Raw genomic sequence first — 14,673 nt, 5'->3', positions numbered from 1 at the left:
CGGGGAGAGCGGCGTGCCGACCACTTGCCCCATTATATCCGAATCCAGTGATCCCTGTCGATTGAGGACGACACAGCGGTGGTTGGTACTGTTTGGTCTTCCGAGGACTGTTCGAAAGGAGTCAGTTAGTTACTTTTTCTGGTATTTTTGCCTATTTTCAGCCATAAATACAGAGTAAGATCACTATTTTACCAGGCTACCAATCAGAAAAACACATGCGGCACCTTATAACATTTAATTGTTTCTCTGTGTTGTTGTTATACGCTTATAGGTGTGTCTGCTTTCGATGATATCTTTCAACGCATTGTGAATCGTTTATGATAATTTAACAACAGCTATAACATATTGTTGTGTGTTTATGACTTGACAATTGTAATGTGCAGAATAACAGGACATAGTGCCTTTCATTTTTTTATTTTTATTTATTTTTTGCTGGATGAGCAAAAGAAAAATGATAGAGCACCATGTTAAATTATTCGTATCGCTAGAAAGCGTGATCGCACGCTGTGGGGAAAATTCCTAATATTTAATGTACTCCTTCATTTCCCGTCTTTACCCAAGCAGTGTACGAAATAAAGGTCCGAAAGACAACACCAGACTATCTCTGTAGTGAAATCTATCTAACTGTAGTTATAATGGTAATTCCTTATATCTAGTTCAGTCAATGGAGTGAGTAAGACTTGTGATTGGGAGAAGGCTAATGAATAAACAATGATTTAATTTTGTGTATCGTTCTTCCTGTTCTTCTCTGCTCAACCACATTCTCTCTACCTACATTTCGTCCGTCGCCCCACTCCACAGGTATCGTCCCCTAACATAGACCTTTTCAAACTTGAATTACCTGCTGCTGCGTATAGCGTGGGCAGCCAGTCTGTGATGTGCATCAGCTGGTTGGACACCCTGGGCGTGTTGTCCAGCAGCGGGCTCCAGACGGCAGCGACTCCTCGCACTCCGCCTTCCCACAGGGTGTTCTTAATCTGCAACACAGATCAAGTCGCGCTGTACTTCTCCATGACTCTGGGCCTCTAGAGCAACAACAGCCATCAACCGTTCTTTCCTAGACCGTCTCAAAATCACAAATGAACACCTGCATCTATATCTAATGTTCACTGACGGAAAAAGCCAAACGAAAAAATAATTATTTACTATAAAAACAGTCTTGACCATTGAATCTGGTCTGAAGGTGACCACAGTAGTGGTCGAAACCGGTCACCTTAATAAATAAATCGTGATCAAGACTGTAAATATTTGTAACACATTGATCACTGTCACTCCCATAATGAATTCAAAAGGAAAAAAATAATTATAATTATCATAGAGTAACGAAATGTCATGAATACCTTTGTCTAGGTAACATATTGAAGTGATTAACATTGCAAGACCATAGGTCAATGTAAGAGCGGGATAAACCATTGCAAATCTGAAATGATGGTACATCAATAATCGGTGTAACCGCCAAAGTGGTGAATGCAAGTGTGCAAACGTGCATGGATCGTGCTGTAGCATGTGTCGTAAGTTTGAGGGACAGGGTTTCATGCCTGTTGCACTAGTTCGGTCAATTCAAGGACGGTTAGTACTACTTGTGGAGGATGCAGGAGGTGTCCTCCGATGCTGCCCAAAGATGGTCGATTGGAGACAGATCTGATAATCGAGCAGGCCAAGGCAAGACGTCGCCACTAGAAATCGTTGTGTTACAACAGCAATACGTGGGCGAGCGTTATCCTGTTGGAGAACACACACTGGAATGCTATTCATGAATGGAACCACAACAGAGCGAACCACCAGAATGACGTACAAACTTGTAATCGGGGTGTGTGGTCAAACCACGAGAGTGCTCCTGCTATCATGCGGAATGGCTCCCAAGGCGTGGGTCCAGTGTGTCTAGGACTCAGAAAGAACGATTGCAGGCCCACAACTGGCCTTCTTTTAGCCAACACACAGCCATCACTGCCACCGAGGCAGAACCAGATTTCATCAGAAAGCGCAACAGACGTCCACTGCCGGCCAGGGTGGCTGACCGGTTCTAGGCGCTACAGTCTGGAACCGCGCGACCACTACGCTCGCTCGTGTCCGCAGCTCGTGGTCGTGCGGTAGCGTTCTCGCTTCCCACGCCCGGGTTCCCGGGTTCGATTCCAGGCGGGGTCAGGGATTTTCTCAGCCTCGTGATGACTAGGTGTTGTGTGGTGTCCTTAGGTTAGTTAGGTTTAAGTGGTTCTAAGTTCTAGGGGACTGATGACCATAGATGTTAAGTCCCATGGTGTTCAGAGCCATTTGAACCATTTTTGAACTACGCTCGCAGGTTCGAAACCTGCTTCGGGCATGGATGTGTGTGATGTCCTTAGGTTAGTTAGGTTTACGTAGTTGTAAGTTATCGGGGACTGATGACCACAGAAATTAAGTCCCATAGTGCTCAGAGCCATTTAGACGTCCACTCTTCTCTAGAATGAGCTCTCGCTTGACACCATGGAAGTCGCAAATGGCGGTGGTTTGGGGTCAGAGGAATGCACGCTACAGTGCATTTGGCTCTCAGCTGTCTTTGAAGTTACCAATATGTGACAGTTCGTTGTGTTACTATGGTGCCAACTACTGTTCAGATTGCTGCTGCAGATGCAGTACGTTGCGCTTGAGCCATACGTAGAGAACGACAGTCTTCCCCCTCGGTACTGCCAGAGACCCAGAAAATATCAGATACAGGCTCCCAGGTAGATGCCATTTTCCTTGACTTCCGGAAGGCTTTCGATACAGTTCCGCACTGTCACCTGATAATCAAAGTAACAGCCTACGGAATATCAGACCTGCTGCGTGGCTGGATTGAAGAGTTTTTAGCAAACAGAACACAGCATGTTGTTCCCAATGGACAGACGTCTACAGAAGTTAAAGTTACCTCTGGCGCACCACAGTGGAGTGTTATGGGACCATTGCTTTTCACAATATATATAAATGACCTAGTACATAGTGTCAGAAGTTCCATGTGGCATTTCGCGGATGATGCTGTAGTATACAGAGAAGTTGTAGCATTAGAGAATTGCAGCGAAATGCAGGAAGATCTGCAGCGGATGAGCACTTGGTGCAGGGAGTGGTAACTGACCCTTAACATAGCCAGATGTAAAATATTGCGAATACATAGAAAGAAGGATCCTTTATTGTATGATTATATGATAGCAGAACAAACACCGGTAGCAGTTACTTCCGTAAAATATCTCGGAGTATGCGTACAGAACGTTTCAAAGTGGAATGATCATATAATACTAATTGTTGGTAATGCGGGTGCCAGGTTGAGATTCATTGGGAGAGTCCTTAGAAACTGTAGTCCCTCAACAAAAGAGGTGGCTTACAAAACACTCGTTCGACCTATACTTGAGTATTGCTCGTCAGTGTGGGATCCGTACCAGGGCGGGTTGACAGAGGAGATAGAGAAGATCCAAAGAAGGTTGGCGCGTTTCGTCACAGGGTTATTTGGTAAGCGTGATAGCGTTACGAAGATGTTTAGCAAACTCAAGTGGCAGACTCTGCAAGAGAGGCGCTCTGCATCGCGGTGTAGCTTGTTGTCCAGGTTTCGAGACGGTGTGTTTCTGGATGAGGTATCGAATGTATTGCTTCCCTCTACTTATACCTCCCGAAGAGATCACGAATGTAAAATTAGAGAGATTCGAGCGCGCATGAAGGCTTTCCGGCAGTCGTCCTTCCTGCGAACCATACGCGGCTGGAACAGGAAAGGGAGGTAATGACAGTGGCACGTAAAGTGCCCTCCGCCACACACCGTTGGGTGGCTTGCAGAGTATGAATGTAGATGTAGATGTACTGCCACGTGACAGTTCGCAGGCCTGTCTCCTTGCGACCGTCGTGACCACCACTGCCAGCAGCCAGTTGCTACATTCCAACTAAGCCTTTCTGCAGTACAGCAGACGGATCATGCAGCTTCTCGTAGGCCTATTACACGACATCGATCAAACTCAGAGAGGTCTTTGTGGCCTTAAAGGCATTCTTGACTAACATCAACTCACCATATCCAGTCCCATAGGGTAACTAACGCACGACCATTACAGCATTTATTTAAAGCAAACCTGATTTGAATCCTCACAGTCGCCTTACTAGAGCCACTCTTAGACGCCTGTTGCGGAACTTGGACAGACGTCATATTACAGATGTAGTTACACGCTTACCAATTTTCGTTTATACCACCCAACTCATTCTTCATATTGTGATATTTTTCCGTCAATGTGCACCACTGTTTGACCTGTGGCTGGCTCATGCTATGTGTTGGATTAAACCTCGGTTGCTATTCTGTGTTTAGCCTCCCGCGGTTATCGCGATTATGCTGTTATCCTCTCTTTCCGCGGGTGGCAGCAGCGGCGTGTATCGATATTCGTACCTTGGACTATCTTTGGCCTAGTGCTTATAGTTACCGGGTTGGCTGTGTGCGGGTTGTTGGTCGGTTGGCGTGAAGCAGCGAGGAAATCTCCGTGGCGCGTGGTTTGGCAGGGCCCGCTGGCAGCCTCTATGCGGTGCTGGAGTGTGTAGTGCTGTTCCCATTGCTACGAGGTTCGTGGCTCACCGATATTGGACATGAAAGTTGAGTTTTGACTTAATCTACTAGCAAGTCACGACTGTTCACATTGTGTCATTTGGAGTTCGTTGTCGGTTGTTGGGATATTCCCGCGAGCAAGAACGTGTGTTTTCAAGTTGACAAATTTTAGCCACCCTCCGGTGGAGTTTAACCGTGCTTCGTTATTTTGAATTTAAGTGCACCAGCGGAATCTTCTGCCTCGTGGCCGTTAACGTTCCGGTTATCTGCCCTGGCCGTTGACGTAAATTCAGGCAGTGTGTTTTCCTCATCGTGTTGTCGCTGTCCAGCACAGTGTGTAGCTTGACAGCTCAATGTATAATTGGTTGTGGGCGCCAATACCTTCTACGTTCTTCCATTGAACTCCCTGTTGTGAATCTGGTCGGGTAAAGCGGAGGTTGTCTTGTCGGTGGGTCCGTTGATTGTCTGTCGGTAGGGTTGTCGTCGGATCGACAATGGTTGGGCCGACTGCCAGTCTCACCTAAGCAAACGTTAGTGTTTGAATTACAGGCCGACCATCGGAAATTCTGACCTCCCTTGGTTGTACTGCCTTTTCTTGTATGTTCTTGTTCTTTGTACTAGTATGGCTTCTAGCAGATTTTTATATTAAGGTTGTTTTGCCCTTATGGCGCCAGATGGTTTGGGCATTCAGCCTAATTTAAGAACTGTTTTACGTATACCCTTTGGCATTTTTAAAACTAATGTTAATTAGTCCTAATTGTTTGGTCTTCAGCCGATTTTGAATTTAAGTTGTCTTGCTCTTAAAGTGTCAGATTCTTGGGGCCTTCATCCGATTTTGAATTAAAGTTGCCGCGCGGGATTAGCCGAGCGGTCTAGCCGCTGCAGTCATGGACTGTGCGGCTGGTCCCGGCGGAGGTTCGAGTGTGTGTGTTTGAGGTTTACGGGCGCTAAACAGCGGGGTCATCAGCGCCCAGCGGAGGTTCGAGTCCTCCCTCGGGCATGGGTGTGTGTGTGTGTTTGTCCTTAGGATAGTTTAGGTTAAGTAGTGTGTAAGTCCCATAAGATTTCACACACATTTGAACATTTTTGAATTAAAGTTGTTCTGCTCTTAAGGTGTTAAATGGTTAGATGGTTTGGGCCTTCAGCCTAATTTAACAACAGTTTTAAGTAAAGCCATTGGCATTTCAAAAATTAATGTTATTGAGTCTTAAGTATTTGCTCTTATAGTGTCTGATTCTTTGGGCCTTCAGCCTAATTAAGGATCTGTTGTAAGATAAGGCTTTGCCCGTTATGTCTCTGATTTTGGTTGAGCTTTAAGCTATTGGCTTTCAGCCTTTTTTAAATTAAAGTGGTCTTGCCCTTAAGACATGAGATTCTACGGCACATTCAGCCGCTAATTAAGTTCCAAAATTAAGGCTGTGGTTTTTTTTCTTGGCTCTTGAAATATTTGATCAAATAAAAGTTTGTATGTTCGAGTGTAACTGACAGCCGCTTATTTTGGCCCCTTTCCACTACTTAAAGTACCTGTCCTGTCCTGCAGGTTTATCAGGGCGTCTCACTGTGAATTCCACCTTTTTTCTGTTCAGTCGCTAATAGTTCGCGCGAAGAACGATTGCTCGTGCGTCGAGCCGAATCTCTCTAATTTGACCTTCATGGTCATTTCGCGACGTATTTGTAGGAACAAGCAATCTATTCGTTGATTCTTTGGGGAACATTAGACCTTACGGTGACTCAGTCCGCATATCGTGGTCTTGTGGCTAGCGTTGCTGCCTCTGGATCGCGGGGTCCTGGGTTCGATTCCCGGTCGACTTGGGGATTTTCTCTGCCTGGAGACTGGGTGTTTGTGTTATCCTCTTCATTCCATCAACATCATTCATGAAAGTGGCTAAATGGGACCGTGTAAAGATTGGGACTCTACGGGTGCTGATGACCGCGCAATTGAGCGCCTACAAACCAAACATCATCATCAAACGGTGATTCAGAACGCCTCTTTTGAAGCGTGTGCCACTGGAGTTGACTGAGCGTCTCCGTGACGCTTTTGCGCTTGCTAAATAAACTTGTAAGGAGACACCCTGTTGTTGATTGGATCTCCGATGTTTCCTCTACCAATGCTATCTGATGCGGATCGCAGACTGACCAACTATATTAAAGTTTTGGTCGAATGTTGTTTTGTAAGCTACTTCCTTTATTGATGAACTATATTTCTTAAGGATTCTCTCAGTGAATCTCAGTCTGACATCTGCCTTATACGTGATTAAATTTATGTGGTCGTTCCAGTTGGAACTGCTCGTGCGCATACTTGTAGATATTTTATGGAAGTACCTGCTTGCACTGATTGTTCTGCAATAATGTAATCAAGCAATGAAGGGAGATTCCATCTATGTGTTCGTAGTATGTTACACTTGTTTATACCACTCCCTGTACCAAGCGTCGATCCTCTACACGTCTTCCTGTATTTCGCCACAATTTTCTAGCGCTGTCACTTCTCTGTATACAACATCATCATTCGCAAAGAGCGTGACGTTGTCTGCTATGTAGACAATCGATCGCCAGAGGCCACAAGGCAGAAGAGACACTGGTTACGCAAACTTATTACTTAATGATTAAACCTTCCACTAACTTAACTTGCAATTATGCTCGAACGGGCACTACACGACCTCCGATGGCAAGGATCCACACATCCACACGAGTCGCCAGCGTACCCAACACGCCACGGTCACGCGACAGCACACTCTGTCACCGGAGTTCACATCTTCTCCGCAACGTTGACGGGTAGTGACCGCTCCTTCATGTTAGGTGTCTCCTTTTAACTCCAGTGTTGAAAAGGAGGACTTAAAGAAGCTTGTTAACGTACCACCAAGGTGAAATGAACAGCAACCACTCGTGGGGCGATTCTGTATACAACCAACCCGCGGGGAGCTCTTCCGTCAACTGAACCCGCTCGTTACACACAACCGACGTACATCACGTGGCGACTCGGTACAACCGACCACCTCTGGTCCGCGCTGGCGAGCCACACCTCCTCCCGTCTCCACCAGACTCTCTCTGAGCGCACGCCCCTACTTCCGCGCCGCCACACGAGGTTACCACCGGTCAGACATCTCACTTCCTTCATAGCAGTTCCCCGGACTCAAAAAGGCTGATCTCGATAGCAGAGAGAAAAGACAACTAAGCAGCCACTTAATGACAGACAACATATCAAACAAACATGTCAGGGGAAGGAAAGGAAAACCAATGCAATCTAAACACAAGGTGTAGCACGAGTCAATACACCACTCATTTATGGCTACCATTAAAACATTTTTACAGTGTATTGTAAATAGAGACGTGCAAATTCCTTTTATCAGATCTCCTCCTTGTTTCCTAAAATAACATCTGTATGACAGCCTCACCCGTAATGTATTTGGCATACAGCACCGTAATATATTTTGAAACGTTCAAAAAGAGTAAAATTTCAACCAAAACACCATGAACACTTTTTTCTCCATACACTTTTCCCTTTCGTAACTTTACCAACACCTTCACATTACTGGTCAGATGCAGGTGACGTCATGTATTACACGCGACTCTTCTTGAATAAGCAGTAGCTTCCTGGCATTCATTTTCTTTTGTTTTGCTTTATTTTTTTTTTCGAGAGATTTGAGGGGCGGTGCACTTTTTATGTCACTCACATTCAGTATAAAACACGAGAGCAGCAGTGATGTCCGCGTCAAACAAACGCAAAAAAGTTTCATTTCGGCATGTTAGATTTATTTCTCTTATAATAAAAATAAACAGTCATTTCACCTGAATTAACCACTATAAAAGGAAATTCGCTATCAGAAATGTGCGCACTGTAAACGTGCAAAGATGTGAGCAGGCCGGCAAATGTTGAACACACACTGGCAGTATACAGCGTGTTTTCGTGAACTGCAAACACTCCAAAATTATTAAACCTTCTCGCTGAGTAATAGAAAACGTGTTAAAAGTAATTTTGAAAGGAAATTTTATAGAATAATAAATGATAATTTTAAAACTGGCTGGGAATAATTAGCAAGCAAGACTAGTCGTAAGTAGGCTGTTTAGGTTTTTATGTTGGTAACACCACGTAGCGCTCTGTATGAAAATCAGTGACTGTGCTGTATGCAGTCTGTGGCTGGTTGGACTCATTGTTGGAATATTCGCTTGTGTAGTGTTGGGCAGTTGGATGTGAACAGCGCGCAGCTTTGGGCAGTTGCAGGTGAGCACCCAGCAGGGGTGGATGTGGGGAGAGAGAGAGATGCCAGAGTTTTGATAGGTTACTGTAAGCAGACGATCTGGCCGTGTGTCTGCCAGAAAAAGGAAATTTGTAAAGATGGTTGTCATGAATTGACTTTTGAACATTATTAACCTTGTTTGTTCTCTGTCACAATCTTTCCTTAGCTAACTAGACCTATCAGTAGTTGGTGCCTTCAGTAGTTAGAACCTTTTATGTAGCTGGCAGTGTCGTCGCTCGCTGTATTGAGTAGTTCGAGTAACGAAGATTCTTGTGAGGTAAGTGATTGGGTTCAAATGGCTCTGAGCACGGTGGGACTCAACTTCTGAGGTCATTAGCCCCCTAGAACTTACAACAAGTTAAACCTAACTAACCTAAGGACATCACACACATCCATGCCCGAGGCAGGATTCGAACCTGCGACCGTAGTGGTCTCGCGATTCCAGACTGCAGCGCCTAGAACCGCACGGCCACTTCGGCCGGCGAGGTAAGTGATCACGAAAGGTATAGGGTTCTGTTAGTCGGGCCATTATTTTGTAGGGGCTATTGAAAGTCAGATTGCGTTGCGCTAAAATATTGTGTGCCAGTTTAGTGATAATCAGAATAAGTAAAGAGAAAACTGTTTGAGTACGTTGAGTTTTGCTCAACTGTTTGAAAATCAAAGAACGCAGAAGTTTACCAGCACAGTCATTCATAATTTTTCTAAGGGGATCTTTCATAGTTTAAACTATAGCAAGGTAAACCAGAAAAAAGTAGCAAACAACAAAGGATAGTGTTCACATAAACAGGCCACATTACCTGCGCGTTTGATTCCTATGATGTTTTGATTTATTTATTAACTGTCCTTTGACATTGGTGCGTAGTCAGGCAATTGATTATTGACAAATGTATTATTCATTATCACGTGTACCACCTAGACATTTTACATTTCACTGATACAATTGGAAAATCACGATGCACCTTGTACAACTGAAATGAAGAAAGATTTTCAAGCTCACTCCTTAAACCCAAGACAGCAAGGATGTCATTGGACTGATATGGCCCGTACCTAAGTTCGTACTTGATTTCCGGAATTTCGTCAGTGAATATGCTAAGTTCCGTTGGAACCTTAAGCATAGCCAAAAATAGTGCATCACGTCAGAAGTAAGCGAAGCCAGTCCCCTTTCTTGTTTTGGAGCCGTATGTGTATATTCTGATCGATGGCGGTCACGTTGATACATTCAGCTGGGAGATTGATGATAAGCTGATGATAAATCCGAATGGGTTGCAAGAAGCTTTAGGGCTTGTAATTTAGGAGTTCGTATTCTAAGCGAAATTTAGGTTACGGACTATCTTTGTTGTCTGTAGCTCCCTCGAATTCCTTCGGGGTACCAGCTGTCCTCAGTGAAGCAGCTTGTTTAGCTTGTGGCGTAGAGGGTGAGCTGTGTTTTCTGCTCTTCCTGAATATGAATTCCTGGCTCTCTTCCATCAAAAACGAATTCGCAGTTGTTAATTCACTGGTCCCAGACCTGTATAGAACGGTACTGTAGCCTATGGAGGTTGCTCAAGTATGTGTACTCATCGTGTTCTAGACGAGGTACAGTGTTGGCACTGGAACATGCGAGATTATCTTTGACCATGGTAGACTCACCACTCAACGTCATAGTGACACTGTGTTCCTCTATGTGCATCTTCTCAGTGGTGAATTCGGCCACACCTTCACTATTAGGGAGAAGAATGCGTGACTGTATCAAACAGTGCTTGAGGAGGAGGAGGAAGAGGAGGAGAAGTAGTAGGAGAGGCTCTTTAAACGAGAGGGAATTTGGCGAATGAACTTGCCTGCCAGTTCCCGCGACTTATATCCCGTCGACCACATGTGGCACGCGATGGGAATATTTATTGCAGTATATCGACGTGCACCAAAGACAATCAAGCGGTTTGAACCGCACTGGTGGAAGAATGGAACGCCCTATGACAATAACTCCTTACCAACTCTCAGCATGGGAACAGTTCGCCGAACATGTAGTGTTGTCCATGGTAATCACACATCTTATAAAGAACCATCCCACGCCATTTGATATGTGCAGGGGACCACAATGAATAGTGGTGAGTTCAGTGTAATTTCTGTCTTTGAATAAAACTCTCATTTCTGTTCGTCTCATCGTATATTTATTTCGTTACCTTCTGCAACATTTATTTCTACGTGTTTTCCAAGCATCTTCGTGTTAAGTTACCTGGCAATGAGACATCGTGCGAAAGATACGTTCAGCCTTAGGTTTAGCAAACTACTGAATATAGCTACTGCGCAAACCATGAAGGATGTTGTATTGTACCGCTAATAGTCATTCCCTATCCTGTTTCACTTCTTCGGTGGTCATGGTGGCCAAGAAATTAACTGGAATATAATTTAGTGATCAGTCCCGCTTCGAACTGAGCCCTGATGGCAAGAGAAGACGTGTGTCGAGACTCTCCAGACAGTCAGGCAACGATGGGATACCAATGTGACTGTTACCCTGACAACCAGGAGTGATGGTCTGTGGTGCCAATTCATTTCACAGCAAGACCCAATTAGTTGTCATCCCCGTCACCGTTACAGTACAGCGGTACGTAGACGCTATCCTATGCCCGGTGTTGTTGCCTTTCATGGCATGACTTCCTCGGCTTGTATTTCAACAAGATAATGCCCGCCCGCAAACGGTAACTGTTTATTTTTCTGGTCTTTGTGCCTGTCGAACCCTACCTTGGACAGAAAGGTCGCCGCACATCGCCCCGATTGGGAACGTTTGAAGCATTATGGGGAGTGCCATCCACCATCTAATGGGTACTTGGACAGAATTCAGCACAATATCCATGAGAAGACACCCAGCAATTATATCAATCAATGCCAAGCCGAATAACGGCTTGCATAGTTGCCAGACGTTGACCAACACCATTCTGACTTTTTCAGTTTGTGAAGCTCTTTCTCTTGACTAAACCATCCAATTTTTCTGAAATTGTAATCATACGTTTGCCTGAACATGTACGTCACATCTACCGATTTTTATCTCATTCCGATAATTGCTTCGGGGTGTGTCGTACTTATTGCCTTACAGTGTATTTTAGAACTTTCTACTTCGGATTTCAGCCAGCGATCGGCCCCAAGAATAACTAGAGTGTGAGGAGGGAAGTAAATTGGAGAACTTTTTACGAGTGCTTAAAAAATGTACTGAAAAAATTTTCACAGTCAAAGTGTCTTTACACTGAACGTGGTCTGTTTTCACTAGCTACGTATCGACTGGCGATTATGCATCAGAGTACCTCAAATTTCCTCCTAGCCTTAAAAGAATCATGTGAACTTTACAGTTGCTCTGCTACCCGAGAAGCTGCTTCTTTAGTGCGGTGCAGCCCTGGATCTACCACGGGGAATTCTACAATTCTCCATCTGTCGACGCATGTACAGAGATCTGCATCCAAGACCGACACTGAGACGACGAAGGCTTTTCCTCTAAACCAATGGATCCCGAAGAAACTCTGGGAACAGTATCGCAAATTGCGAGCTCTGCTTGCGTTCCACACACGAGGCCATCAGTCTTCACCACTTCCGTCAGCCGTCTGTAAGAACTCTGGATGGACTCAGGTCCAGAGCAACAGGCGTCATTGGAGCTGACATGAACCACAACTTGCAGATTACTCCATCCTGCACGCTCGAGAGCCGCAAGCAAGGCCTCCTCCACATTGCAGATGAGCTCCCCAGCAGACGTAGAAGGTGCACATTGAATAGCTTTCTGGCACCGAACGGTGTTTTCCGAAGACGCTCCACAACGTGCTTAAGGTTGGAGATTCCGAAACTAGCAAATCCGTCACCCCCATGCGCCTGCTCGGATCCTGGTGAAGAAACGGGCACCTGTCCACTCAGAGGGTGAATGTGTGAGCCCAAGCAGTCAGCCTCCACACTGACCATCTCACAGGAGCAAAGCGAGCGCGTTACCTCCCGCCACTCAGCCTGTTGTGAGGACAGATCCACCGTGAGTTACACTGGGCGATGCCTCGGCAGCAGAGACTGTGGGCGACATTAGCGGCACCTAAGGCGTCCCGCTCAGTTCGTCACCGTGAGGCAGCAGCCTCAACATGGCTGGCCCTAGCCGAAAGTGCCTTCAGGTGTTCGCGGATCACGAGCTGCTCTTCCTTCTTCCACAAACAGACTGCGTACAGCCCGGAAAACGCTAAACAAGTAACTCGCTGCTCTGTTGGTGCATAGCAGGCGACATCTGGAATCTGACTGGCCGACTAGGCGGAAGCGAACGGTTGTTGGATCTTCAAAACTAAGAAATAAATGATAACAGCACTACAAATTACCGTAACCTGTACTTTATAGACACAAAAACTCGATATTCCACTTCTTAAATAGAAAAAACACACACATAATCTAAGAAATAAACAGCGAACAAAATATAGAAAAGGATACAATTTTTGTGTGTTACTACATTACGTAATATGTTGTACAAGAGCAACTCAATGAATGGAAGCTATATTTTTCTCTTCTCAGTGGATTTACAGCTTTGACTCCAGCAGGCATTCTTTAATTTTATTTGTTCTTGTCCATCAGCTCTGTTGTTTCAGTGAATAGCACCTTTTGTAGTGATTTTCAGAGAATTTTATTATGAGAGCTTTTTTGCTTGCATGAATCAAAATCTAAATGAGAGATCCATTTTCTGTATTCTGAACGAACATATTATGCGAAGATTACTCACAGAATTCAGCTGCAGTATAGTGACATGTATCTTCAACAACGAAACACTTGGAAGTGATTAAGTTCTTTTAAAGGTGAGCGTGTATTAGCTTGCAACGAAGAGCGTCTGAGGGGGCCATCCACTTCAAAAGAGGATAGGGAATTCAGACAACTGCACAAATGGTTCCTGATTATCGTCGTAGAAGCATTTACGATATTGTCGGTAATCTGAGCACTAACAGTTGTCCAGCATTAGAAACGTCCATGAATTTCTAAAACATCGTGAGGTTAGTTCTCTTTGGATACCACGTCTTCTGATGTATGAACACAAGAGAAAAATTTGAAAATCGATAGTCACATTTAAGGCGTTCCGAGGAGGAAGAAGGAAAGATTCTCAGCCACACAGTAATCACTGGTGAGCAGAGGGCATATGAACAGTGTAGTAAAGGGCTGAACATGAAGTGGATATATCGTTCGTTGCCTATAGCAAAAAATTTCAAAAGACAAGTGTCAGATGGAGGTTGAGATCTTCAGTATATCCCTAAGATTCTACAAGCCCAATACCTGGTGATCCCCAGGGAAGGGAAGCTCCAAGGATGGATAACACACTACATGTGGATACATTAATGAAGGAGCTCTTCTGACTATAAAAGAAACTAGCAGTCGCTATAAGCATTGTTCCTTTACTATAAACTAATGAATTATCCACTAAAATGAGTATGGAAACATTTAATAAGTTAACTAAACGATTGTAATTCTGAAATCTAGCCTTGATGCAGGTGGGTGGATATATGAAAGATAAGTGTATCAGTAGACTTGCCAAAGTGGGTGGTGGAAGCAACTGACCCAGTGTGAAAGTTAAAATTGTGCTGTTAAACCCTGACTGAAGTTAACTAATCTTGTATTCCCACTCGATGCGAAGACTATATTGCTGTTTCATCAGTACCACTCCTATGTGGTGTAGTAGCAACTGTTGCCTGACTCAAGTCTTTGAGACTTGGCTGTTTCTGTCAATGTAGGAATCTTGCTGGGCAACTGCATTAGGCCTAGCGAGTTCCGATCAGTACTAAGTTTATAAATAAGTTTAAGAAACTCCAATTCTCACGAATTTGCTGTGGTTAACCTATATGGTGATGTGCTGTTGGGAGGAAACAAAAAAGTCTCCCAGTCTGTGACAGACTTCTCACCATAGATCGCCACTGGAAAATGTGCCTTCTAGAGAAATAG

At 44.6% G+C, this 14,673-nt stretch overlaps 1 protein-coding gene across 2 annotated transcripts in view; it reads right to left on the bottom strand.

Moving 5' to 3' along the window:
* LOC126475063 (arylsulfatase B-like) overlaps positions 1 to 14,673 on the bottom strand; it is a 75,468-nt gene that overhangs the window by 25,773 nt on the left and 35,022 nt on the right. For both annotated transcript variants that reach the window (XM_050102623.1, XM_050102622.1), the window contains exon 7: positions 842 to 977. In XM_050102623.1, coding sequence (XP_049958580.1) covers positions 842 to 977 — 136 coding nt within the window. The remainder of the gene's footprint in view (positions 1 to 841; positions 978 to 14,673) is intronic.

The sequence above is a fragment of the Schistocerca serialis genome, chromosome 4 (assembly GCF_023864345.2).
Source record: "Schistocerca serialis cubense isolate TAMUIC-IGC-003099 chromosome 4, iqSchSeri2.2, whole genome shotgun sequence".
NCBI classification, from domain to species: Eukaryota; Metazoa; Arthropoda; class Insecta; order Orthoptera; family Acrididae; genus Schistocerca; species Schistocerca serialis.
The sequence above is the reverse complement of the archived record's forward strand: the minus strand, read 5'-3'. Positions and strand labels throughout refer to the sequence as shown.